Source organism: Globicephala melas, chromosome 6, assembly GCF_963455315.2.
Source record: "Globicephala melas chromosome 6, mGloMel1.2, whole genome shotgun sequence".
Classification (NCBI taxonomy): Eukaryota; Metazoa; Chordata; class Mammalia; order Artiodactyla; family Delphinidae; genus Globicephala; species Globicephala melas.
In genome coordinates, this window is record NC_083319.1 from 104,594,090 (window position 1) to 104,621,084 (window position 26,995).

At 37.4% G+C, this 26,995-nt stretch overlaps 1 protein-coding gene across 2 annotated transcripts in view; it reads right to left on the reverse strand.

Moving 5' to 3' along the window:
- Window positions 1–9,418: 9,418 nt before the first annotated feature.
- Window positions 9,419–26,995, reverse strand: part of PBK (PDZ binding kinase) — a 30,715-nt gene continuing 13,138 nt past the window's right edge. Inside the window, exons 5-9 of one of the 2 annotated variants that reach the window (XM_030879114.3) lie at window positions 26,554–26,723; window positions 24,084–24,213; window positions 13,631–13,807; window positions 12,752–12,992; window positions 9,419–11,087 (exon numbers count right to left, since the gene is read on the reverse strand). In XM_030879114.3, coding sequence (XP_030734974.1) covers window positions 12,793–12,992; window positions 13,631–13,807; window positions 24,084–24,213; window positions 26,554–26,723 — 677 coding nt within the window. In that variant the 3' untranslated portion in view covers window positions 9,419–11,087; window positions 12,752–12,792. Of the gene's footprint in view, window positions 11,088–12,485; window positions 12,993–13,630; window positions 13,808–24,083; window positions 24,214–26,553; window positions 26,724–26,995 lie in introns of those variants that run through there. The other variant, XM_030879112.3, reaches the window with a different exon arrangement.

Below are 26,995 nucleotides of genomic sequence, written 5' to 3' on the forward strand. Positions count from 1 at the left end.
AATTGTCTTAAATATTTTATTTTAAAAATTTTATTAACATTATTTTGCTCAATGCCTTTATGATGAATCAATTAAAGTTCTTTTCAATATTTTATTCAGTTGAATGTACTGATTTTCATTTTAAATTACAGTTTGTGGTTATAAAAATAGTACATGCTCTCTATGAAAAATAATCATTGAAAACTATATCCACACAGAAACCTGCACACACATATTTATAGCAGCTGTTGACATAAAACAAATAGACTGCCAGTTATTTCTCCATCAAAAATGGGTTTATTCGAGATTAGCAAAGAATTACAATTCAGGGTCTGTAACCAAGTTGACCACGTTCAAGTCCTCAGCAAAAAATTGAGGGAACTCTTTTACAGAGAGGAAGAGGAAGTTGAGAGGGCAATAGTAAACAAGAGTCCCGCACTTATCATTGGCTGAGTTGTGACAGTCTCTCATTGGCTGAGCTCTAGCCAGGCAAGAAAATGTCAGCTTCCTCTTGTGCTCTGCTATCTTCATAGGGCAGAGAGCTCCCCCTTCTGGCCTCCCAACTTTATTTTTTTATAATTTTATTTTGATTAGAAGTCTGTTTCTAAAATATAATTTCTATTTATTTTTGCCACACAGAAGTATCGCTGGTTCTGCAATATGAAAAAAAATTCTAAAATAATCTACATGTTGACCACTTCTCATTACATTTTTTAAACCTTTTTTTTCCATTTTATTTATTTTACTTAAGTACAGTTGATTTACAATGTTTCAGGTATATAGCAAAGTGATTCAGTTTATGCATGTATATACATATATATATATTCAGTCATATATTCTTTTTCAGGTTCTTTTCCATTATAGACTATTATAAGATATTGAATATAGTTCCCTGTGCTATACATTAGGTCCTTGTTGTTTATTTTATATATAGGAATATGTATCTGTTAATCCCAAATTTCTACTTTATCCCCCCCACCTTTCCCCTTTGGTAACTATAAATTTGTATGCCATGTAAGTCTGTTTCTGTTTTGTAACATTTGTTCATTTGTATCATTTTTTTAGATTCCACATATAAATGATATTTGTCATTGTCTGACTTACTTCACTTAGTATGATAATCTCAAGGTCCATCCATGTTGCTGCAAATGGCATTATTTCATTTCATTCTTTTTTTTATGGCTGAGATGTACCACATCTTTATCCATTCATCTGTTGATGGACATTTAGGTTGCTTCCATGTCTTGGCTATTGTAAGTAGTACTGCAATGAACATTAGGGTGCATGCATCTTTTTGAATTAGAGTTTTTGTCTTTTCTGGATATATGCCCAGGCATGCGACTGCTGGATCATGTGGTAACTCTACTTTCAGTTTTTTAAGGATGCTCCACACTGTTCACAGTGGCCACACCAATTTACATTCCCACCTACAGTGTAGGAGGGTTCCCTTTTCTCCACACCCTCTCCAGCATTTATTATTTGTAAATGTTTTGATGATGGCCATTCTGAACGGTGAGGTAATATCTCATTGTAGTTTTGATTTGCATTTCTCTGATAATCAGCAGTGTTGAGCATCTTTTCATGTGCCTGTTGGCCATCAATGAAGAAACCATCAATGAAAAAAACTGGAACCTACCAGAAAAGATCTAAAACTAAAGACATAAAGAAGGAACCACAACAAGTTGGGTAGGAGGGGCAGACTCAGTACAATCAAACCCCATACCCCGTGGGTGGGCGACGTACAAAATGGAGAAGAATAATATAGCAAGGTTTTCCCACAGACGTGGCAGTTTTGAGCCCCACGTCAAGACAAGCCTCCAGAGCAGGTGGCTTTGAAGGCCAGCAGGGCTTAACTGTAGGAGCCCCATGGGACTGGGGGAAATAGAGGCTTCAAGCTTAAAGGGTGCAAACAAAATCTCAGGCACACCGGGAGACAGGGTGAAAGCAGTAATTTGATACGAGCCTGGGCCACACCTACCTGCTGGTCTCGGAGAGTCTCCCGGGGTTGGGTGGGGGGGGCTGCAGCTCATGCTGGGGACATAGACACTGCTGGCAGACATATGGGGGAAACTCCAACCTTGGGGACGCACTTGGTGGCTGCCACATTGACTCACTAGCAACAAGACCCGACCTCGCACAACGGCCTGCAGGCTCCAGTGCTGGGAGCCTCAGGCCAAACTAACTGGGTGGAGTCACAGCCCCAGGCTGCCTAAAGACTAAAGAGCACACAGCCTCCTGCAGACACCTCCCCAGGAGACAGGTCCCAGCTCACCAGAGGAACAACACCCAGCTTTAGCCACCAGTGGGCAGGCACCGGCCCCTCCCACCAGGAAGCCTGTACAAGCCGCTAGATAAGCCTCACCCACTGGTCTGTGGCCATCATCAAAAAGTACAAACAATAAATGCTGGAGGGCTTCCCTCGTGGCGCAAGTGGTTGGGAGTCCGCCTGCCGATGCAGGGGACACGGGTTCGTGCCCTGGTCCGGGAAGATCCCACACGCCGCGGAGCGGTTGGGCCCGTGGGCCATGGCTACTGAGGCTGCGCGTCCGGAGCCTGTGCTCCACGACGGGAGAGGCCACGGCAGTGAGAGGCCCGCGTACCGCAAGGGAAAAAAAAAAAAAAAAAAAATGCTGGAGAGGGTGTGGAGAAAAGGGAACCCTCCTACACTGCTGGTGGGAATGTAAGTTAGTACAGCCACTATGGAAAGCTGTATGGAGGTTCCTTAAAAAAACTAAAAACAGAGGTACCAAATAATCCTGCAATCCCATTCCTGGGCATATATCTGGAGAAAACTCTAATTCGAAGACACATGCACCCCAATATTCATTGCAGCACTCTACAATAGCCAAGAGATGGAAGCAACTTAATTTCCATCAACAGATGAATGGATAAAGATGTGGTGTGTATATATACAATGGAATATTACTCAGCCATAAAAGAAAGAAAGAATGTCATTTTCAGCAACATGGATGGACCTAGTGATTATCATACTAAGTGGAGTAAGACAGAGGAAAACAAGTCAGACAGAGGAAGACAAGTACCGTATGATATCACTTACATGTGGAATCTAAAATACGATACAAATGAACTTATTTACATAACAGAAATAGCCTCACAGACATAGAACACAAACTTACGGTTACCAAAGGGGAAAGGAGTGGGGATGGGGATAAATTAGGAGTTTTGGATTAGCAGATACACACGACTGTATATAAAATAGGTAACCAAGGACCTACTGTATAGCACAGGGAACTATACTCAATATTTGTAAAAAATAAATCTGAATAAAGTATGGACTTGTTAATAGTGACGTATCAATATTGTTTAGTAATTGTGATAAATATACCAATGTTAAGATTTTGACAATAGGGGAAACTAGGTGTGGGGTTTATAGGAATTGTCTTTGCAACTTTTCTGTAAATCTAAGACTTCTTTATAAGTTTATTTTTTAAAATGTACAGTTCAATGAGTTATCACAAACACCTTCATAACTACTACCCAGGTAAGACATTTTTCACAAGGAATCTCAGATTGAACTTTTTAAGAAAGTTCTCAAGGCCAACAAAGCCACACCAAGGGTGTGTCATAGATTCATTCTGTCTGTGAGATCTATAGATTTGGGTGATAGAGATTTGGGCAAATTTCTCTCTTCTTGAGATCCCCCCAAATTTCCTGAGATTCCTGCATCCATTAGGAGGTGGTCTTCCTTATTTACCAGATAAAGCTGCTGGAAACCTAAGCTTCCAAATTCTGAAGGGATCAGGTAGAGAGAAAAGGTAAAAGTTTCAAATCTACCAACAGAAGTGTAATTTAAAGGCTTCCTTATATCTGGAAAACACAGATTAGAAACCAGTAATATTTCAGATAAAAACCAAAAATTATAACCATACTCATAAGTTCACTCAGTCCTATGTGACTTCCTTGATCTTACTCTTCTGTTAACAGTTTTATGAAGCCATCAGGTTTTCCAGTAGAATTCTTTAATTTCTTACCCAGTTCAGCAGTATGATCTGAAGGTTATCAGAAACCTGTACTTGTCAAAAAGTCCTTTCTATGAATCTTCTTGAAGATGAAGCATGTTTGCAAAAACACCGGAGTAAAATAACTGTCTATAAATGACAAAAAACTTCCATTGAAATGTCAAGGTTAAAGACCTGATTACAATGCAGCTGACAAATAAACTGGGGTACCTCTGTGACATACAACAATTTAAGATAATAACTAGAATTATGACTGATATCACTTACCAGGACATACCAGAAGTTTAGGAGTGCCATATTAATTTCTAGAATATCTATATTAATAACATTTACCCATACAATACAACCTAAGAAGTTTTATCACCACTCATTTGACAACACTTAATGTAATATAACATACCAAATAAGCCTAATTCATTTATTCCTCTCCCTGAGATGGAGAGAAAAATACTTTTAGGTGTTCCAGGGACCCTTTGGAAAACCTCAAAGTTAGCTAGAGTTCAAACGAACTTCATTTAGAATTTATCTTTGGGAATTTTGTCAAAAATACCAAAAAGCTTCAAAACACCTGGTCAAATAGGATCATACATCACTGTGAAACAATACCCATTCACAGCCAAAACCCAGATCAGGACTTGAACCCACGGTCTTTTAACTGAGATCACACACCTGGTCTCAGGACTTAATGAAGCTCAGGTTCTTGATGTCTCATCGCAGAAAGAATTCAGGGAGAGACAAAGTGATAGGTAAGAAGTGGATTTATTTAGAGAGAAACACTCCACAGACAGAGTGTGGGTCCTCTCCGAAGGCGAGAGCAGCACCAGGGTCTGGGGTTGTCAGTTTTTATAGGGGTGGGTAATTTCATAGGCTGAGTGGGAGTATTCCAGCTATTTGGGGGGAAGGGGTGGGGATTTCCAGGAATTGGACCACTGCGCACTTCTTGACCTTTACGGTCAGCCTTGGAACTGTCATGGCACCTGTGGGTATGTCATTTAGGTTGCTGATGTGTTACAATGAGCATATACTGAGGCTCAAGGTCTAGTGGAAGTTGACTCTGCCATCTTGGACCTATATGGTTCTAATCAGTTTATGTCGTGTCCTCAAGCTATGTCATTCTTTTAAAGGTTGTGCCCTGCCCTCTTCCCTCCTGTTTCACTTCCATAACTTTCTGCATCCATAGTACTCTGTCACTTTCTTTTTCATTCAGAAACAGCTAGCTCTAGAACAAAAACCATCCTTTTTTCCTTTAACAAAATGCATCTCCATTCCTCATACCTTCTTTTACTGAAAACATGCTTCCCATTTTCCTTGAATACTGAAATATTTCCCTTATAAATCGTAACCTTAAAACCTTAATCTATAGCGAAAACCAAGAAGTAAGTAATTGTGTACTGTTTGTCATACCAGCACTTCCTGATTGGAAAACTTTTGCAAGATATGTGTTAAACAAACCCAAACATCTTTAGTTTCCCTCTCATAAGAAGACAAAAGTAGGTAATCTTAGACCTGCCCAGCAGTTAATGTTCCAGTATTTTATCCTATTTGAAATGACCCAGAGAGTGAATGAATTATCATAGTTTAATTTAGTTTAGTTTCAAATAACCCAAATCTGGATATACTATCCTTAAAGCAGATATTCCCAAAACACAATTATTCCTAAAGAGTTTACCTAGAAGCTCTTATCTCATTTACCTTATTTTATTTACTTAAAAATTCCATTATATTATTTTTCTTGTTGACAAACTTTCTAAAAGGAATACAGTCTTGATTTCTAGTCAAGCTAGGTACAATAAAAGTATTATACCTAATGTTGATGACTTGAAAGACAGGTCTATATTAATGAAACTGAAACCCAGCAGGATCCAGTGGGGCCTTCCCAGGTACAAATCCTTTCCATGTCCCCTGTTTCTTGTTTGTAGGAAATAGGCTTCATTCAGCCTCTGTGACCTTCCTTGAGTTCCAAAGGGCAGATTCAAATAGTTGCTTATGAGAAAAGGGAGGGAATGCAGAAACAAAGGAGGAGCAGTCAAGAAACAATAGTGCAGGGTCCTGGTTCCTACTCAAGGAATATACATAATAATATACCTTTGAGTTCTTCTGTAAGAACTAAGGCACCACCCAGGTAGAGGATGGTAACTTCAGGCTGAACACAAGATTCCTGGAACACTGCCCTGTTACCGCACCACCAACCAATCAGAAGAGTCTGCGCACAGTGGATGATAACGAAGATTCTGACCCCTTTCCCAAATGATTCCCCCTTTAAATTTTAAACTTTCATGGTGGAGCAGTCTTAGAAGTTGGTTTTTGGACAGGAGTCCACCTTCTCCCCAGGTTGCTGCCTCCTGAATAAAGCAACCTTTCTTTTCCAACCAACCCTTGTCTCTCGAGTATTGGTTTTTGAGCTCAAACAGCCAAACGTGAGTTTGGCAACAAAACCAACAAGCTTAAGCTAGCTTCAATACCAGATATCGATTCAGTACTATTTCCCAGATCACGTGACCCTGAAATTCATTCGGGCCAGTTTCTTTTATATTTCTGAGTATACAAGTGCTTGATTTCCTTTAAGCCAATTAAATAGAGTTCTTTTACAAATTAATTTTGGCAATACCACCCATCTACAACACACATATACAGATATGCACAAACACAAACAGACCTCATAGTTGCCATTCCAAAATTTCAGCCTGGAGTCAGGTGCAGCAATATAAAACTCATCAGTTACAAAAGAGGTTGAATTCAAACTGGTGGGTTTCTGGCTGATGGAACAAACCAAGGTCACCTGTCTAGATGCCTAAACGCTGTTACTAATATTTATGGAGATGATACAAGATTTCTATTTGTCCTTGACAACTCAAGTCCCAAATTACCTATCCCCCTTTCCTGAAATTTGCATTTTGAAAAGATGGTGGACATAAGGGTTCCTGGAGAAAACCAGGTAGAATATTTGCACCTCAAAGATATAGGAAGAGAAAGGGAAGTTCCTCCTTGGATGACTGTTCCCTTAAGTCCAGAAAAAAGATTATTTTTCAATACTTACAAGCCTCTTAAAATAAATAGAGGAGATTTGGGGAGTGGTAAAAGGATTTACCACTTTTAGATTATTTCTGGAGCCACACCTCTGGTCCTGTAAAGACTAGATTTGTAAAACAAGTACAGTTGCTTTTAATTCCTCAGAACTGAGTGGCCACCTCAGAGATAGCAAAGGACTGACATACCCATTCACCTATGTTGGGATGTTTTACTTTCTCTCATTTAGCTTAGGGGAGAAGCACCCACACCCCGCAAAATAAAATTCCTGTCAGGCTCTGAACATCAGCTATGGTCAGTTTAGTCAGACCTGTGGCCTCCTATTTTGGTAATCCATTTACAAACAGTTGAGGATCCTCCCTGGGTTTAAGAAATTCTTTAACTATGGCCCTCAGTTCAGCTTTCTATCTGAAGAGACTGCCTACAGCCTCAGGTGGTCCGATTTTTTTTTTTTTTACATATATATACATTCTTTTTCCTATCCTCTTCCATTATGGTTTACCAGGTGGTCCCATTTCTAAAGGTAACCATTTAATACTGTCTTCAGAGTGGAAAGGCAATTCAGACAGATTTCTAGAATGAGTACTCAAAGAAGGATAGAGAGGAGCAATAAAGTTTTAGGTACCTTTTTTTTTTCCGACCACACTGCGCAGTATGTGGGATCTTAGTTCCCAGACCAGGAATTGAACCTGTGCCCCTGCAGTGGAAGCATGGAGTCTTTTTCTAATAAATTTATTTTTGGCTGCGTTGGGTCTTCATTGCTGCACGCGGGCTTTCTCTAGTTGCAGTGAACGGGGGCTACTCTTCATTGTGGTGCGCAGACTTCTCATTGCGGTGGCTTCTCGTTGCGGAGCACGGGCTCTAGGTGTGTGGGCTTCAGTAGTTGTGGCACGTGGGCCTCAGTAGTTGTGGCTCTCGGGCTCTAGAGCACGGGCTCAGTAGTTGTGGCGCACGGGCTTAGTTTCTCCGCGGCATGTGGGATCTTCCCGGACCAGGGCTCAAACCCATGTCCCCTGCATTGGCAGGTGGATTCTTAACCACTGCACCACCAGGGAAGTCCCTTAGGTACCTTTTATATCATTAATCTTTCATCAGCCTTATACAACGAATCTTTCAATGAGGACGTTTTAGAATTTTGAAGCCTTTGGGGACTTCCACATACCAATTAAAATAGTTTAAAATAATTGAAATCATTTAAGATGAGAGCTCTCTAAAATTTTAACAATTTAGAAGCCTCTCCAATTCAAAAGACCCAAGGAGCTAGCCTAACAAATTTTTCCCAGCTAATCTAATTTTAGAAAAGAGAAAAACACTTACCACTGTTGTTTCCAGTAGACCCTGCAGGCACAGATCCAGAAGACTGCTGGCTTTAACTGTGCACTCAAAATTGTTTTGGAGTGCCAGCAGAACCCCAACTTGGCCATTTCAGGGCCCAATTTCCTTTAGCTCCCATTTAAGCACTTGCAAGCAGACATAAACCCAGCTGGTATTCCCATAGGTGGCTGTTTGCATGGGACCTGTTTGGCCATTGGGGAACAATTCCCACTATTAATTTGGTAGCCTAATTCAGATATGAGATATGAGATATAATTTGAAAAACTTTCTGAGGACACTGTGCCTCTGAGTCTAGCTCCCCAGGGACTTACCCTTGGGTCAGTTTGACTTCTTTTATGTGGCTTGGTTTCTCCCTGTGACAGTCTAAAACTGCCATGTGTGCTCAGAGCACTAGATTATCATCCTCTGTCACGTCCCCCAGACGAGCAGTATTTAATGGTTGTAGCGGGTCTTCCTTATTCTTCAGAGGTGACTAATTCAGTCTCTCATTTCACTAGGAAAAGTTTTGTTCAGACCATATATCAACTCATTTTTTTCAATTTAAGCCAAATTTAACAAAAACCCAGCCACCTATGTTTCCCTGGGCCTCTTGCCCAGAGCCTCTGTGTCCTGCCTAGGAAATGCACTGGTGCCCTGTAAGGCCCAAGGCCTAATTAAAACAGCTCAAATAAAATTTTCAGGATCCTCACTCAAACAGTAATATCCAGATATCAGGAGAACTCACTGGAACACCTGAGGAGTACCGAGAAGTCTGTGGGGCTCAACGGGCACATGCTGGTACCGAGCGCTGGTACCGGGTAGACTCCAGGTGCCCTCTGATGCGTATCTCTGATATCCTGCCAGCTATGCCAGGCATGTAGAAAAGTTAATCAGTCGATCTAAGAAATGGAAAACTTTATTGGACCCAAATTGAGGATTATAACCCTGGGAATAGCATCTCAGAAAGCTCCAAGAACTGTTCCATCTGTTAGAAGTCAAAACACAGTTATAAAAGTTTTTTCAGACAGAGGTCTCTACATTAAAAGACATATTATTGACAGTTTACAAAATCCAGATCTAAGTGTCCTCGTGGCCACTTACAACATTAAGAAGGAATGTTATCTTTTAAGGAGTTGTCTTGTTGATGCTGGGAGAATATTGCTCTTTATGGTTGAACAGGTATTTCTGCTGATGGGGGAGGTTTGGTCGATGCATAATGCAGGTATGCAGTGTGCAGTGGAGGGGAGAGAGGAGGACAAAGGGCAGAGGACTTTTTTTATGTTTAAATTTTTGTCTTGCCCTAAAATATGAATTTTATTTCACATCTCTAAGGGCACGATTCCCATTCATGAGGGTCACCCTCATGGCCTAATCACCTTCCAAAGGCCCCAGTTCCAGATACCATCACAGTGGGGATTAGGCTTCAATATATGACTTTCAGTGGAACACAAACTTTCAATCCATAGCTACTATAAAATGATGTTTACTATAGCTTCCTTGCTAGATATGGACACCCTTTCTTACATTAAGGAAGTTCCTCTCTAGTCCCAGTGTTCTAAGATGCTTTTAAACATCTTGAAGTGATACTGGATTCTATCAACATTTTTATTCCATCTTTTGATTTTTCTTGTGCTAATATGGGGATTACATTGTTCTTTAAATGTTAAATCAACCTAGCCTTCCTGCAACAGACCCAACTTGGTCTTGATGAAGTTTTTCCTTTTTATGTTACTGGTTTTGGTTTACTAATATTTTGTTTGGGAATTTTCATGTGTTCATGAATGAGGCTGGATATCTACAGGATCTGCAGTGATGTTTCCTTTTTAATTTATGACATGTCTTTTTTGCTCTCTATATAAGTCTTGCTAGGGCTTATCAATTTTATTTATATTTTCAAAGACCCAACTTTTGGCATTGCTGATCCTATTATATGTTTGTTTTCTATTTTCTATGATAGGTTTTGTTTTGTTTTAAAATTTTTGCTCATTTATTTCTTTCTATTGGAAGGGAGACTTACTTTGTTTTTCCTAGATTCTTAGCTGATTTTTCAGCCTTTCTTTTCTAATATAGCATTTAAGACTATAAATCTCTCTAAGGACAACTTCAGCTGCATGCCACAAGTTTTTATATATAGTATTTTTGTTATTTAAAAGTCAGTTCTAATTTTATTTTAATCAACAAATTGTAGATTAAGTAGGTACCATGAGGCATGAAAGAACAGTCTTCTACATTTCTTAAGCAAGTGCTTATTATCTCCGTTTTATAGAGGTACAAACAGGTTCCTGGAGGCCTTTGTCTGGGAGGTGAGAAAGCTACTTCAGAGAAGCCTGTTTTGATTTGCCAATTATAATTAATTCAGCAAAAAGATTAATATTGCTATATCCTCAACCCAGTCACACGTAAATCTTTCCTAAGAATGAAGCAAATGACCAAAAAAAGAAGGTAACTCAAGAAGAGACTTAAAGAGCAAGTTCCAGAACAAGAATTTTAAAAGTTTTCTTGCCGTTGGTAGTAAAATCTCTGCAACCTTGTGTTGAGGGTCTCAAGGCCCTATCTAGACTCAAAGGAAAAAGCAGGCGGGGATCGCTTTGTAACGTCTGCCACAGACAAGTGCTATGAATTTGCCGGTCCAGTCCTTGGGTGTTAGTTTGTTTCCATTTAGATATTCCAACTACAGGAACTGGAAATAATTATTCAAGGAAAAGTATTTGTTTATGTATTAAAAAGAACGTTGCAGTTCATGAGAACAGGCTAAGAGAGAGAAACTCCTTTGTCAGCTTGGCAGACCTAGTGAGAAGCAACACAACATATAAGTTAGTCAGGATAACTGATGTCAGGATGCAAGTGTACATAAGTAAAATTTTTCCATAAATCAGTCGGTTTTCCATTTACTTTCTTGGCACTTTAATGTTATTTCAATAGAAGATAAGCCATTAATGATCTGTATAGTACTGCTTGGTACAATCTCATACTAAAAGGAACCCTCCATTGAATTCCAGAATTGTTTAAATCTTAGAGAGCAGTGGTTCTTAATCTAAGATCCCCCATGTGACAGTAATTTTTAGTCTACGCATACCACCTAGATTCACAAGCACAATTCAATAACTGAAAAATCTCAGGGAACTGTGGCTCACAGATAGAAACTAATGATTCAAATCACCCTCATTTTACAGATTAACAAAATAAGGCCAAGAAAGAGAAAGAAGCCTACTCACTTTCACTCAGTAAGTTTAATGACAACATTCAAATCAACGGAGTACCAAATAAGATAATACACCTTCTGGTAACTAAAGTGTCCTTTACTCTATATTGTTCTATTAGAGTTTTATTATTTTTACACCAATACTGTGATATGCTTAAGTACAGATTAGTAAATAAAAAAAATTTTTTAAGATATCAGTACAGAAAATACATTTAATAAATTAAAGCAAAACCCAAAGATATGGCTGGAGCCAAGAGAACAAGAAAAGCCTTAACCAAAAATGTTTAGAAATATCCAAGGAGCTACTCTTTTGAGCCATATCCCAGGTCTCTGGTCTCAGTGACCTTATTTAATAAGCACATCAGCCAAGAAACGCCAGCAAAAGGTTTAATGTTTTAAAAGATAAGCAGGGCTTCCCTGGTGGTGCAGTGGTTGAGAGTCTGCCTGCCGATGCAGGGGACATGGGTTCGTGCCCCGGTCCGGGAAGATCCCACATGCCGCGGAGCGACTAGGCCCGTGAGCCACGGCTGCTGAGCCTGCGCATCCGGAGCCTGTGCTCCGCAACGGGAGAGGCCACAACAGTGAGAGGCCTGCGTACCACAAAAAAAAAAAAAAAAAAAAAGATAAGCAAATGTAGACCTATTTTGTAATACACAAAGTGCTAATTTCAATAGATACATTAAAATAGAGAATATCTGAGAAAGATCATTAATAAAAGTAATAGTCACTCAATCCAAATTAATGTTAGAGTTTACAGCACTTTATTTTTTTATTTTTTATTTATTTATTTTTTTTGTGGTACGCGGGCCTCTCACTGTTGTGGCCTCTCTCGTTGCGGAGCACAGGCTCCTGACGCACAGGCTCAGCGGCCATGGCTCACGGGCCCAGCCGTTCCGCAGCATGTGGGATCTTCCCGGACCGGGGCACGAACCCGCGTCCCCTGCATCGGCAGGCGGACTCTCAACCACTGCGCCACTAGGGAAGGCCAGCACTTTATTTTAAATCTGTATAAACAAGTTCAAATACTTGAGTAGCTAGTTTCTTAAACTTTATAGAAAACCCTCTATAATCTCAAATGCTTATTAGCATAAGCATACACGAAACACTCTTATAATAGAAATAGTCATTCAAATGTTAAAAAGGTGCTATCTATGGTCCTAAAATAGGTCACTTCTGAAAAGTCTAATAATTATGGGTCATCGTAATAACTATATAAATGTATTATGGTAAACAGAACAGCTATACACACAAGCTATACTTGAAGCTCCGGTAGCCATGTGTATGAGGTGATCACAGGACATCCATTTCCAAAGCGTCAACTACGTGCGCAGCAGAAGGACGATCTTTAGGGTCTTCATTAGTGCACACAGAGAAGAGCTCAATTGCTTTCTGGTACGATTCATCCAGTTCTTCCATATTAACAGGTGGCCTAGTTCCCAAAGCTGCATAGTATGCTTCATCATCAAAGTCACTTTCATCAAAAGTTTTATCTGCTCATGAAGGAGTTGGAGATTGAAACAAAATCACTTTAAATCATGGAAAAGCTTAGCAACTGCTCAAATTCACTCTCCTGAAATAAGAATTCATCATCCAATATGCTTTTCATTTTACACAGGCAGTCTCTTCAATTGTCCTGCCATGGTGTAGATTAGCTACTGTCAGGGAATTTTTTTTTTTTTTTTGGCCGCACACGTGGCACGTGGGATCTTAGTTCCCCGACCAGGAATCTAACCTGTGCCCCCTGCAGTGGAAGCACAGAGTCTTAACCACTGGACATCCAGGGAAGTCCCTGTCAGGGATTTAAAGGCTACTGACCCCAACCCTCTTACTGCCGCAGCTTTCCAATCATTTTCTCAGGCAATTGGAGTTTTTAAGGTAACTTTTTGCTCCTCTGGATTTTCTCAATTTACCTCCTTATTCTCATTTACTCTACATCTCATTTGTATGAGATTAAACAAGGATGGTACCAAATTAATCATCAGTATCAATATAACCCACATCTTGTGCCACTAAATCAAACTAATTGCTCTTTTAAATTTTAACTTAATAGAGAAAATATAATTTTATAAGCTGTTCTTTAGTTCAAACTGAAGAGATTGGGATTTATATTAAAAATATGCAGTTATACCTTCATCATCATCATCATCTGGAAGACTAATGTGTGGAATAGATAAAGTCATCATTTCCCACAGAGTAAGGCCAAAGGCGAATATGTCTGCCTTGTCAGTAATAATACCATTCTCCTCCAGAGCTTCCTTAGGTTTCCAAGGCTCAGTGCCAATGTAACAGGCCTCAGGGTCAGTCACTGAAAGAAGTAAAATACAGGCAAGATGGTCATAAGGGCTAGCACCAGACACCACTAAGAAAGGCAAACAACCCAAAGAACAATGAGCAAATTTAACAGGTTTTTAAAGGTTAATAAATATAGCCAGTAAACATGAAAAATACACTTAACCTTGTAAAAAGAGTCTTCCCCTATCAGATTGTTAAATATTCATAAAGCTAGTCAGTTGGCAAGGGTGTAGAGAAACAGCAATTCTCTTAGAGAGGGGTAGGAACATAGATTGTGGATGTCTGGAGGTACAGACTCTGGAGCCAGATTGCCTTGCCTGGGTTCAAAGACATGTGCAAGCACAGATCACAAGCTCACAGATCACAAGCTCTGTGCCTCAGTTTCTTCATTTTTCAAACTATGCTGTCTTTCAGCTGAGAGAATTACCACTTCTTTGCTTCTATGATTGCTAAATCAGGGAAAAGGGAGAGTGGAATCACATAGTGGCTCTTAAAGCTTCTCTGCCCAGGAAGGACATAGGTCCACTCACATTTCCATTTAAATGTTAGAGTCAGCTTGTCAATTTCAATGACAAGGCCAACTAGAATTTTGATTGGGATTGGACTGAATCTCTAGATGAGTTTGGGAAGAATTAACATCTAAACGGTATTGTGTCTGTCAATCCACAATCATGACGTCTCCATTTACTTAACATCTTGTTTAATTCTTTCAGTGAAGCTTTATGGTGTTCAATAAAGAGGTCTTGGACTTTTTTGCAAAATTTATTCTTGAATATTTTATCTTTTTGGTATAGCAGTCTCCCCTTATACCTGGGGGATACATTCCAAGATCCCCAGTGGATGCCTGAAAACTATGGATAGTACTGAACCATATATATACTATTTTTTTTCCTATACATACACACCTATGATAAAGTTTAATTCATAAATTAGGCACTGTAAGAGATTAACAACAACATAATAAAATAGAACAATTATAACAATAAATTGTCATAAAAGTTATGTGAATGTGGTCTCTCCTTCTGTCTCAAAATTATCTTATTGTACAAATTTGATGCCTTTTTCTTCTTAACTATGCACTTATCACACACTATGGCCATAACTTTTGCAGTTTGAGGCATAACAGCAAAAGAAGTATAAATTTCTTTTTCCTTCTTCACAATTTCATGGACAGAAGATTCATCCTTACTGTAGATCTCAGCAACCTTGGCATATGATTTTTTTTTCTTTCTTTATTAAGTCGAGAACTTTCACCTTTTCACTTAAAAGAAGCACTTTATGGCTTCTCTTTGGCATATCTGAATTGCCAGCATCACTACTCTCTCACTTTGGGGCCATTATTAAGTAAAATAAGGTTCACTTGAACTCGAGTACTGCCATACTGGCAACAGTCATCTGATAACCGAGATGGCTACAGAGTGACTAATGGGCAGGATATGCTGGACAAAGGGATGATTCACTTCCCAGGTGGGATGGCAGGATTTCATCATGTTACTCAGAACAGCGAGCAATTTAAAACTTATGAATTATTTATTTCTGGAATTTTCTATTTAATATTTTCAGACTGCAGGTAACTGAAACTGGAAAGCAAACCTGTGGATACTGGAGGACAGCTATACTTGTAAATAGAAATCTTAAATTCTTCTTTTTTTCATTATTTATTTTGAATATATAGAAATATAATAGCTAACTTCATTTATTGGTTGTAGTAGTTATTCTGTAGATTCCTTGAGTTTTTCTACCTAAACAATCATATCACTGTAAAATATGAACAATTTCATTTCTTCCTCAATCTTGATGCCTTTTACTTTTTTCTTGCCTTATTTTAATGGTAGGACCATATGACAGTGTTTAACACTGGTGAAAGCAGGCACATAAGCCTTGTTCTGTAAGTACAATGCTGCCCGTAGGTTTTTCTGTTAGATACCCTTTCTGAGGCTAAGTTCCCTTCTATGTCTAGTTAGCAATTTTTATCATGAACAGAAGTTGGATTTTGTTAAATGCTTTTTCTGCTTCAATCGAGATGTTTACAAATCTCAAAACAGTTTTCAAGTTTGTTAATATGGTGGCTAGCATAAACTTCTGAATATTAAAATAACTTTCCTTTCCTGGGATAAACTCTTGTTGGTCAGATGTACTATCCTTTTTATATACTGTTAGATTCAATTTGCTAATATTTTGTCAAGGATTTTTGCACCTATGTTTGTGAGTTGGTGATTTTCTTTTTTCATGAGTATTTGTCAGGTTTTGATATCAGAGTTATGCTGGCCTCAGAACAAATTGGTCAGTGGTCCCTACTCCTCTATTTTCTGAATAATTTATGTAAAATCGGTCATTTCTTCCTTGAATGTTTGATAGAAATCAGCAGTGAAAACATCTGGGTGTTGGGCTTTCTCTGGGGGAATGTTTAATAGATATAGGGCTACTTGGACTTCCTATTACTTCCTATACCAATTTTGGTAAATTGTATTTCTCAAGGAAATTGTTCTCTTCATTTAAGTTGTCAAATTTGTTGGCATAAAGTTGTCTGTAATGGCCTATTAATCTTTAAATGTGTGCAGGATCTGTAGTGATAACCTTTCTTTCATTTCTGATGTTGGAGATTTGTGTTTTTTCTTGAGCAATCCAGCTAAGGATCTGTCAATTTTATTATCTTTCAGAGAACCAGCTTTTGGCCTTATTAATATTTTCTCGTGTTTATTTTTTATTTCATTGATTTCTGCTCATATATTATTTCTTTCCTTTGACTTACTGTGGACCTGTTTTGCTCTTCTTTTTCTGGCTTAAGATGGAACATAAATTATTCATTCAGATCCCTTCTTTCTTCTACTATAATCAGGTACACAGCTACAAAGTTCCCTCTCAGCCCTGCTTTAGCTATACCTCACACGTTTTGATATGTACTGCTTTCCTTTTTATTCAATTCAAAATATTTTCTAATTTCCCTTGTCATTTTCTTTGACACATAGGTTATTTGAATTTCCAAATACTTGGGGTTTTCCTAGACATCTTATTGTTACTGGTTTCTAACTTAATTCCATTGTAGTCAACAAAGATACTCTATAATTTCTTCCATAATTTTATACATGTTCCTTTTCATATTTAAAAATCTTTACTTCTGCTATGACTAGGATAAACTCAAACACTTACAAACAGAACATTCACTTCAGAGTATATTGTACTAAAAATGGAGTTTTTCAGTACTTGATTGCTATAATCTCCATTTCCTCACAAATAAGGTTAGAGTGAAAACAAACTGAATTAATATAATTCACTTTCAGACAGGAAGTAGAAAAACAACACAGGAAGCCTGTTTAATGGAAGAAGCTTATCTTCAGAGCTAAAGGAAAGTCTGCCTTGAGGGTCTCAAGAAATTTACAAAGAAAGGGGAGAAAGAAGGAAACTAACATTTAGATAACTAAAGGGGCAGACCAAGAAGGAAGAAATGAAGATACAGAAGTCAGGAAATTGAAGATTCCAGTCAACAAGCACTCATTCATTCATTCAGCATTTTGAGGAAATCTGCTTAAGAAGTAAGTGGGCTCTATCTGAAGATGAAGTGAGAACAATGATGCCAGACTAGAACAGTACCCAGCATTGGGTGGCCAGAACAAAATATGTGTCTGTGACAGCCTTTTCACTTAACCCAGCTTTAGGAGATAAAGTTTGTAAGGCAGTCATGTCCTGTATAAGCTGCTTGAAGTTTTCCCCCATATCACCTCACATCTAAGAGGCCCTAATGGAATGCATGACAGGGTAAAGAGTCTACAGACATGGTCCACATGGGCAGTGACACTGTGGCAATAAGGAAGGATTCATACCCCATTCTAAATAGGTCAAATTCCTACAGGGATCCACCATGCTAAAGAGTAGCTTTCTAGAAGTCTGGGTCTAATATATCAGTTCCAATTGGAGACTCCAGCCAACCACAAGTGTACTTCCTATATGTCCACTTAATACATTTCTCCAAGTCTGTGCTTAGACTTTAAACATAATAGAAGTGGCTCTCCCACATATGTTACTAATTAAGTTTACTTCTCTGTGAAGATAAATTTTTCTGACAAAAGTCTGATGAGATCATAAGTCAATGGTTCAGTCATTTCTTCTTGTCAACACAAAAACAACTTAAATATTTTATTGCCCTTTATTACTTTCAAAGAGTTTAAGCGGACATTACTTTTTTCAGTTCTCACGGACACAAATTGAAAACTGATGAAACTGAAGGTTCTACTCATCCTTCAACTCTCAGCTTAAACATTAATTATTTAGGGAGGCCTTTCTCAACATCTAGGCTGAGTTGTAGCACTGTCATGTTTACAAAATTCCTTACATCATAATGGTCATTATACTTTAGTATTAGTTATTCAAGGACTGCTTTCCATCTAGATTATGAGCCCCAAAAGGGTAAGGACTGTGTCTATCCTTTTTTCCTCTACATTTATAGTTCCTAGCACAACGCCTGACTGTACTTAGTATTAAAAATATTTGCTAAATAAATAATCAACCTGGAATCTACCACTGTTAAGATTTGGGCTTTTTACAAAATACCCTGTGTATATTATAGTTGTGAAATATGTGACTATGTTACCTATTAAAACACAAAACTTTAAAAAATTTAGTATTTTTTAAACTTCTCTTAATGTGTACGTAAATACATACTTTAGGTGCTATTTTATCATCTGTTCATCTCACTTAACATATTTAGATATATTTCCATGCCAACGAATGTAAACCTATATAATTTTAATGGATATATGGTATTCTATTGTGTGGTGGTACAATAAATAACACCATCCCTTCCTTTTTGATGGACATTCTCTTACATTCTTGCAAAATCTGTTCTGGTACAATGTGTATTTTTCTAACACAAATTAGCTCATACACAACTAGTAAAAAAGATGAATTATGTGATTTGTTTTCCCCAGTATGTTAATGTTATCTTTTAAGTGATTAGGAGTAAACTTCCTCACAAAGAAAAAGCCTTAGCCCGCAGAAACGCCTTCCCTCAGAGCACTGCTTTAAGAACTGCTGTGCTGACTATAACACTATAAACTATCTGGTGAAGCTGAGAGTGCAGGTAAAAGAGCTGCCAAGACATTTCCCCCAAGCTTATAAATACTTTTTGTTATCATTATAATTTTTTATTGAGGTATAGTTGATGTGCGATATTATATAAATTTCAGGTACACAACATAGTGATTCACAATATTTAAAGGTTATATTCCATTTATAGTTACTATAAAATATTGGCTATACTTCCTGTGTGTACAACATATTCTTGTAGCTTATTTATTTCGTACATAGTAGTCTGTACCTCTTAATTCCCTACCCTTATCTTGCCTCTCCTCCCTTCCTTCTCCCCACTGGTAACCACTAGTTTGTTCTCTATATCTGTAAGTCTGTTCCTTTTTTTGTGATATTCACTAGTTTATTGTTTAGATTCCACATGTAAGTGATATGATAAATTTTTATAGAAAAAGCCAGATCAAATTTTTAATTTTAATGAAACGTATCTATTGAAAATAAACACCCTCATGTTTACCTTCAAGGAAGCACAAACCCAGGGTTCGTGGCTACACAACACTGAATGATACTGGGTGCTAGTGAAGATCTAAGGTGTTAGTATTTTTACTAGGATTGTTACTATTTTGGGTATTGCTTTGTTTTCAAGGTTGCATGGGTTTTGATTCTTCTGTTCCAACTCTATTTCTTCTATAAGCCTAGTTCTAGCTTTTGACTTTTCCAGAAATTAATATACCAGGTTATTGTAAAAAAAAAATACCTGCACTGCCCAATTATTTCTTTGGAATGTGTTCTTGGAAATGAAATTACAGGATCGAAGGGCATAAACATTTTTAAGGGTTTTGTTTTTTAGAGAAATACGTATTTCCAACTGCCCTCTGAAAAGGCTACACCACTGTGGTAGTTACTAGTGCTGTACGTCAAGCAGTTCATGCTCTCCACTTTCTACACGCACAGAAGGACCACCTTCTCGACACACAGAAGGACCACACTTTCTGGCCTGTCATGGCTGGGTGAAGCCATTTGACTAGTTCCAGTCAGTGACTTGTGAAAGAAGTAACTTGTGTCATTTCTAAGCTGGAGCATTTAATTGTTAGTGCAAGACTTTCTAGGGTGGCACTGTCCAACAGAACTTTCTGTGATGATAAAAATGTTCTGTATCTGCATTGTCCAATATGGTAACCACTAACCACACATAGCTACTGAGTACCTGAAATGTGCCTAAAGTGGCTGAGAAAATGAATTTTTAAAAATTTTAAATATTAATTAATTTAAACAGCCATACATAGCTAGTGGCTACTGTAGTGGACAGTGCAGCTCTAGAGTTTTTTTTACCTTCCACACAACGATGGCAGTATTCCATATAGTGGATGTCGTAGCAGCTTAGGTCCTAACGTGCGAATGACATGGAACACAGCCCTAATGGACATGTAGCTTGAATAATAAGCCTTGGTTTAAGGCACTGAGGTTTTTGAGGGTCTATGTTACCGTAGCAAAACTTATCTTAACATGAATGATACACCAATTGCAACTTCTACGTAGTGTATGAGAATATATTAATCTATACTGTTGCTCATGCTAACATACAGAAATTTTTCAAAGAATTTTCAGTAGTCATGACTTTTTTTAAAAAAATGGTTTCTACCTCTGGTGTCCTTCTTAAGCCCAACATTAAGGAAATATTTACCAACAATTTTTTCTGCTACTTTTTTTTAAAAATCTTTGATCTACAGGGCTTAGAGTGTGAGGATAGAAAACAACTTTCTCTAAAATGACCAGAAACCATCATTTACTGACTCAACTACCTCTTTCTCACTAATACAAAAATGTCACCTTTATCATATAACAAATTTTATATATTTGGGAACTATCTCTTGACTCTTATGTTAAAATTTTCTGCCTAGTTTGGCATGAGTATCACGGCTTTAATTACTATAGCTTTATAATACTTAACATCTGGTCAGGAAAATTCCTACTAACACTTTTCACAGAATTTTCCTGGCTGTGTTTGAACATGTATCCTCAAGGATAAATTTTACATTCTCTTTGAAATGTTCTACAATAACATAGATCATATTGGGATACTATAGAATTTATAGATTTTCTCATTCATTAATTTCTCCTTTCTTTTAGGGCTTCATTTTTTTCCTGATTTCAGTTGAATACTCAATTTCATAAAGGTTAAATAATGAAAATGTTTTCCTTTGAGTACTTTTGACCATATCAAATAGGTTTTGATTTGTTCTTACATTCTCATTATTTTCTAAATAGCGTGTAACTGGAATTTCACTTCTTTTGGCCAAGAACCATATACAATTATATTAAATTCCTGAATTTTTGTTTCCAACCGTACTACCAATTTCTATATTTATTGCACTGAGGATAATGAATGTTAACCTTTAGTCTATGTCTACTTTTTGTAATCTGAGATTTTCTTTTGTAACTTAACTAGTATATGGTCAATTTTGATAAATATTCTAATGCATAGAGATTAAACTTATTATTTACTCAGATATTTTACATCTTAGCTTTGTCTATTAGATCTTCTAAGGATTGAGAAAATTATGCTAAAAAATCTTACTTTTATTCTTTTAGACAATTTCCCCTTTCATTTGCTGAAGTTTCAACCTTGTACCAGGTATTTAGCCTAAGGGTTCATGCCAGTTCTATCTTTATTAATGATTACAGACATCATTATAAAGTCAATCTATTTATCTTGGCTTTTCCCTTCAATTCAACTTGTAGACTTTAACTAGAAATTAAGATGTACATAAGTTCAAAACAGTATCATTAGCCTTCCCTCTACCTTATATTTATATAAAGAGGTAAATTTAAATATTATTTATTAAATAATATGTTGAAAGCAGAGGCTTTCTCTTTAAGGCTTTTGCTTTTTTGTTTTTGTTTCTCAACAAGAACATATCTTAGATTCCCTACAGTCTCTTCAGCAAGTGGTATTGGGGAAGCTGTACAGCTGCACCCTGTCACACCCACTCACCATTCACAAATATAAACTCAAAATGACTTAAAGACTTAAACATAAGACAAGACACCATAAAACTCCTAGAAGAGATCATAGGCAAGACATTCTATGACATAAATCGCACCAATGTTTTCTTAGGTCAGTCTCCCAAGGCAACAGAAATAAAAACAAAAATAAATTGGGACCGGGGCTTCCCTGGTGGCGCAGTGGTTGAGAGTCCGCCTGCCGATGCAGGGGACACGGGTCCGTGCCCCGGTCCGGGAAGATCCCACATGCCGCGGAGCGGCTGGGCCCGTGAACCATGGCCGCTGAGCCTGCGCGTCCGGAGCCTGTGCTCCACAACGGGAGAGGCCACAACAGTGAGAGGCCCGCATACCGCAAAAAATAATAATAAAATAATAATAATAAATAAATGGGCCCTAATCAAACTTACAAGCTTTTGTACAGCAAAGGAAACCATAAACAAAACAAAAAGACAACCTACAGAATGGGAGAAAATATTTGCAAACAATGTGAATGACAAGGGATTAGTTTCCAAAATATACAAACAGCTCATACAACTCAACAACAATAAAACAAACAACTCAATAGAAAAATGGGCAGAAGACCTAAATAGACATTACTCCAAAGAAGAAATACAGATGGCCAATAGATACATGAAAATATGCTCAACATCAGTAATTATTAGAGAAATGCAAATCAAAACTGCAATGAGGTACCACCTCACGCTGGTCAGAACGGCCATCATTAAAAAGTGTACAAATAAATGCTGGAAAGGGTGTGGAGAAAATGGAATCCTCCTACACTGTTGGTGGGAATGTAAGTTGGTGCAGCCACTGTGGAAAACAGTATGGTGGTTCCTCAGAAAACTAAAAATAGAATTACCATTAGGATCCAGTAATCCCACTTCTGGGCATATATCCAGACAAAACTATAATTCAAAAAGATACATGCACCCCTATGTTCACAGCAGCACTATTCACAATAGCCAAGACATGGAAACAACCTAAATGTCCATCAACAGATGAATGGATAAAGAAGATGTGGTACATATATACAATGGAATACTACTCAGTCATGAAAAAGAATGAAATAATGTCATTTGCAGCAACATGGATGCAACTAGAGATTATCATACTAAGTGAAGTAAGTCAGAAAGAGAAAGACAAATATCATATGATATCACTTATATGTGGAATCTAAAATGAGACAAATGAACCTATCTATGAAACAGAATCATGGACATAGAGAACAGACTAGTGGTTGCCAAGGGGGAGGGGCCTGGGGGAGGGATGGAGTGGGAGGTTGGGGTTGGCAGATGTAAGCTTTTATATAGAGGATGGATAAACAACAAGGTCCTCCTGTATAGCACAGGGAACTATATTCAATATCCTATGATAAACCATAATGGAAAACAATATTCAAAGAAGGTATTAAAAAAAAAAAAGAAAGAACATATCTTAAATTCCCTGAGAAGAGAATGGTCAGTATTCACAATAAAGAGAGAAGAATGAGGTGCGGTGAGCCAAGGGGCAAAAAGCAAAAGACAGGCCTTAATTAGCACTTTTCTTTCCTACTCCCACTCCAGTTTCTTCTAGTAGTTTCCCAAATCTTGTCACTATGCTGATGCTAAATGAATTCCTTTACAAAACCTTATAAAAATTTTGTTTTCTATTCCCAGATCTTTTACCACTTAAAAATCCCAATCCAGGTTAGAAATAGCTCCCCACATATTCAATTAAAATATATACTAATGAGAAACCAATAATTTATATTGTGTGTGTGGCAAGAAAGGGGGCTAGAGGCTGAGTAGAAGAGAGACATAAAAGAAGGGATTTTTTTTTATTGTACACTTTTTATTCATAGTTTTTGATTTTTGAAGAATGTGAACTTATTACCTTTTTAAATACGTAAAAATTAGAAATTTAAATACTGTATAAAAGCAATTTTAAAAATCAGAATTCTTGGTACTTCCCTGGTGGCACAGTGGTTAGGAATCCGCCTGCCAACGCAGGGGACATGGGTTCGAACCCTGCTCCGGGAAGATCCCACATGCCGCAGAGCAACAGAGCCCCTGCACCACAACTACTGAAGCCCCCGCACCTAGAGCCTGTGCTCTGCAACAAGAGAAGCCATCGCAATGAGAAGCCTGCACACCACAACGAAGAGTAGCCCCTGCTCGCCGCAACTAGAGAAAGCCCACATGCAGCAACAAAGACCCAACACAGCCAAAAATAAAAATAAATAAATAAATTTACTTAAAAAAAATTAGAATTCTACTTACCGGTCATATTTTCATCCAATGGTAGAGAGACTCCTACATCACAGATTTTAATTGTTTCAAAATCACCTTTAATAACAACATTTGAAGACTTTATATCTCCATGAAGCAGTTTCTTGTCTTGGTGCAAATACTAAAATAGTGGAAAATTTAACACATCTGAGCAAAAAATACAAACTAATTAAAAAAATATGATAACTCTCAAACAAAAATAACAACTTGAATGCCCATCCTAACCTACAGGCTTATACCTGTCCATCATTTCAAATTATTCGAAGCTAGAGAAGGGACCATCCCAAGCTGTCTTGGTCTGCTATACTGACCAGAAATCTAAAAGATTCTTTGGAAACTGATGTCTATTTATAGATAAGCTAACTTTTAATTTTCAAACCCACCTCACATACTTTTACATCAAAGATGCTACTGCAGATTTCAAAATATACTACAATTTACTTGAGGCTAGTAATTTTTAGAAATAATTTTGTAATCTTCACAATGACACAGGGTTTCCTCAAACAAATTGTTGAGATAATGCTACAAATAATTCACAAGCAGAAGATGAAGGAGTAACGTAATCTAAGACTATATTTTGTTTTACACATTAACTCTTTCTTAGAATTGACAAGTGATGATATTCATCCATAATCAAAAACGTCCTGCAAAACTGTTATTTTTTCATTCATCAGCATTTGGGCATCTACTGTGAGCTGGGCCTGAAATTGATGCAGAAACAATTCTTGGTATTTAACTTGGAACACTTACTGTGCTTAATTTAAATGTTGCTGACCATAAATTGAATATGCTCAAATATATTTATAATGTAATTTATTAATTCCATTATACACATTTAAAATAATTATTTATTAAATAATTCAAATTATTAATTTAGTTCAACCTACCTATTTAAAATCAGTTTTTCTATACACATATTAAAATATATATTTAGAAATATTGCCTTTTTCCAGTTTCACATTTCATGAAACAACTTTATTTGAATTCTTAACATGCAACTCTGACATCAGTATCGTTACATAATCTGTTTTCTGAGTCATCCAACAATTTTCTGGAGCCATAATTACTTAAGTTATTTAGGATACAGAATTCTTTTTATCTCTTACTTATTTCTTACAGTATGTCTACTCAAAGGCACAATAATTTGCTTGCATGACATTGAGAGCACTTTTTTCACTTGACCTATAGATGTATATTCACCATGTCCAAAACTTAGTATCCCACAAAAAAATCTTTGAAAGGCTTGTTTATAGCAACAGAGGGTTAGAGTACACCCCCAGGAATGATGACTAAATTTGTTTAAAATATATTAGTCCATTTAACTAAATCTAATACGCAATCTCTATAAGCAAAACTTCCTGACGGGTTATTTAAGGCTACGTGAAGGTGTGAAGGCCTCTAACAATACTTTGCTGATCAAAATAAATAAACAGTGCACTCTTCAGTGTGAGAGATTCTATAAAAACTTTAACTTAAAGCAACTCCCTCTTTGGGAAAAAAATTCCACCTTGTAATTAGGTATATTAGTATCTGTTCATCGACAGATGAATGGATAAAGAAGATGTGTATATACACACACACAAACACACACACACAGGAATATTACTCAGCCATTAAAAAGAATGAAATAATGCCATTTGTAGCAACATGGATCGACCTAGAGATTATCATACTAGGTAAGTCAGAAAGAGAAAGACAAATACCATATGATTATCACTTATATGTGGAATCTAAAATATTACACAAATGAACTTATTTACAAAGTACACACAGACTCACAAATATAGACAGCAGACTTGTGGTTGCCAAGGGGGAGGCTGGGTAGGGGAGGGAAGGATTGGGAGTTTGGGATTAGCAGATGCAAACTATTATATATAGGATGGATAAACAACAAGGTTCTACGGTATAGCACAGGGAACTATATTCAATATCCTATGATAAACCATAATGAAAAGGAATATATAAGTATAACTGAGTCACTTTGATGTACAGCAGAAATTAAACACCACATTTTAACTAATAAATAAATAAAATATTTAGTTTCTTCAGGTCCCACAAAAGTAATTTGAAATATAATAGCATGGGATTCCCCTGGTCATCCAGTGGTGAAGAATCCACCTTACAATGCAGGGGATGCAGGTTCAATCCCTGGTCAGGGAACTAAGATCTCACATGCTGCGGGGCAACTAGGTCAGCACGCCACAACTACTGAGCTCACGCCTCAACTAGAAAGCCCTTATGCCACAACCTACAGAGCCCACGTGCCCTGGAGCCCACAGGCCACAACTAGAGAAGAGAAAACCCACATGCCACAACTAGAGAGAAGGCCACCCGCTGCAATGAAAGATCCCGCATGCCTCAACAAAGATCTCGTGTGCCACAACTAAGACCTGACGCAGCCAAAAATAAATAGATAATAAATAAATCTTAAAAATATATATATATATAATAGCATAGTTACCTTTAACCCTCTTGCCATATTCAAAGCAACTTTTAAAATTATGGCTGCTGGAAAAGGATCTCGGCTATCTCTATTTCGTTCTTCTATTAAGTCATTCAGAGACTTTTCACCTCCGTATTCCATAGCAAGACATAGACTACCATCGCTAGCTTTAGTGAAGGCACGGTAACCTTAAAGAAAATACGACATTTTGTTACTGGAATAGGGAAGAACAACGGTATTTAAGTTTTTTACAGTAATGTGACCGAATACAGATCTGGATTAACACTGTCAAATATAAAATGAAATAGCTATTATTTACAAAACTCATTCAGTAGATCTAATTTAAAATGCCTTCAGTGTTTGCCAATAGTATCACAAATTGAGACATTTTTTAATACTCAATGCCTTCCTAAATATAATGGTTTCACCAGCCCTACTTACATTAAAAATTAAAATAAGG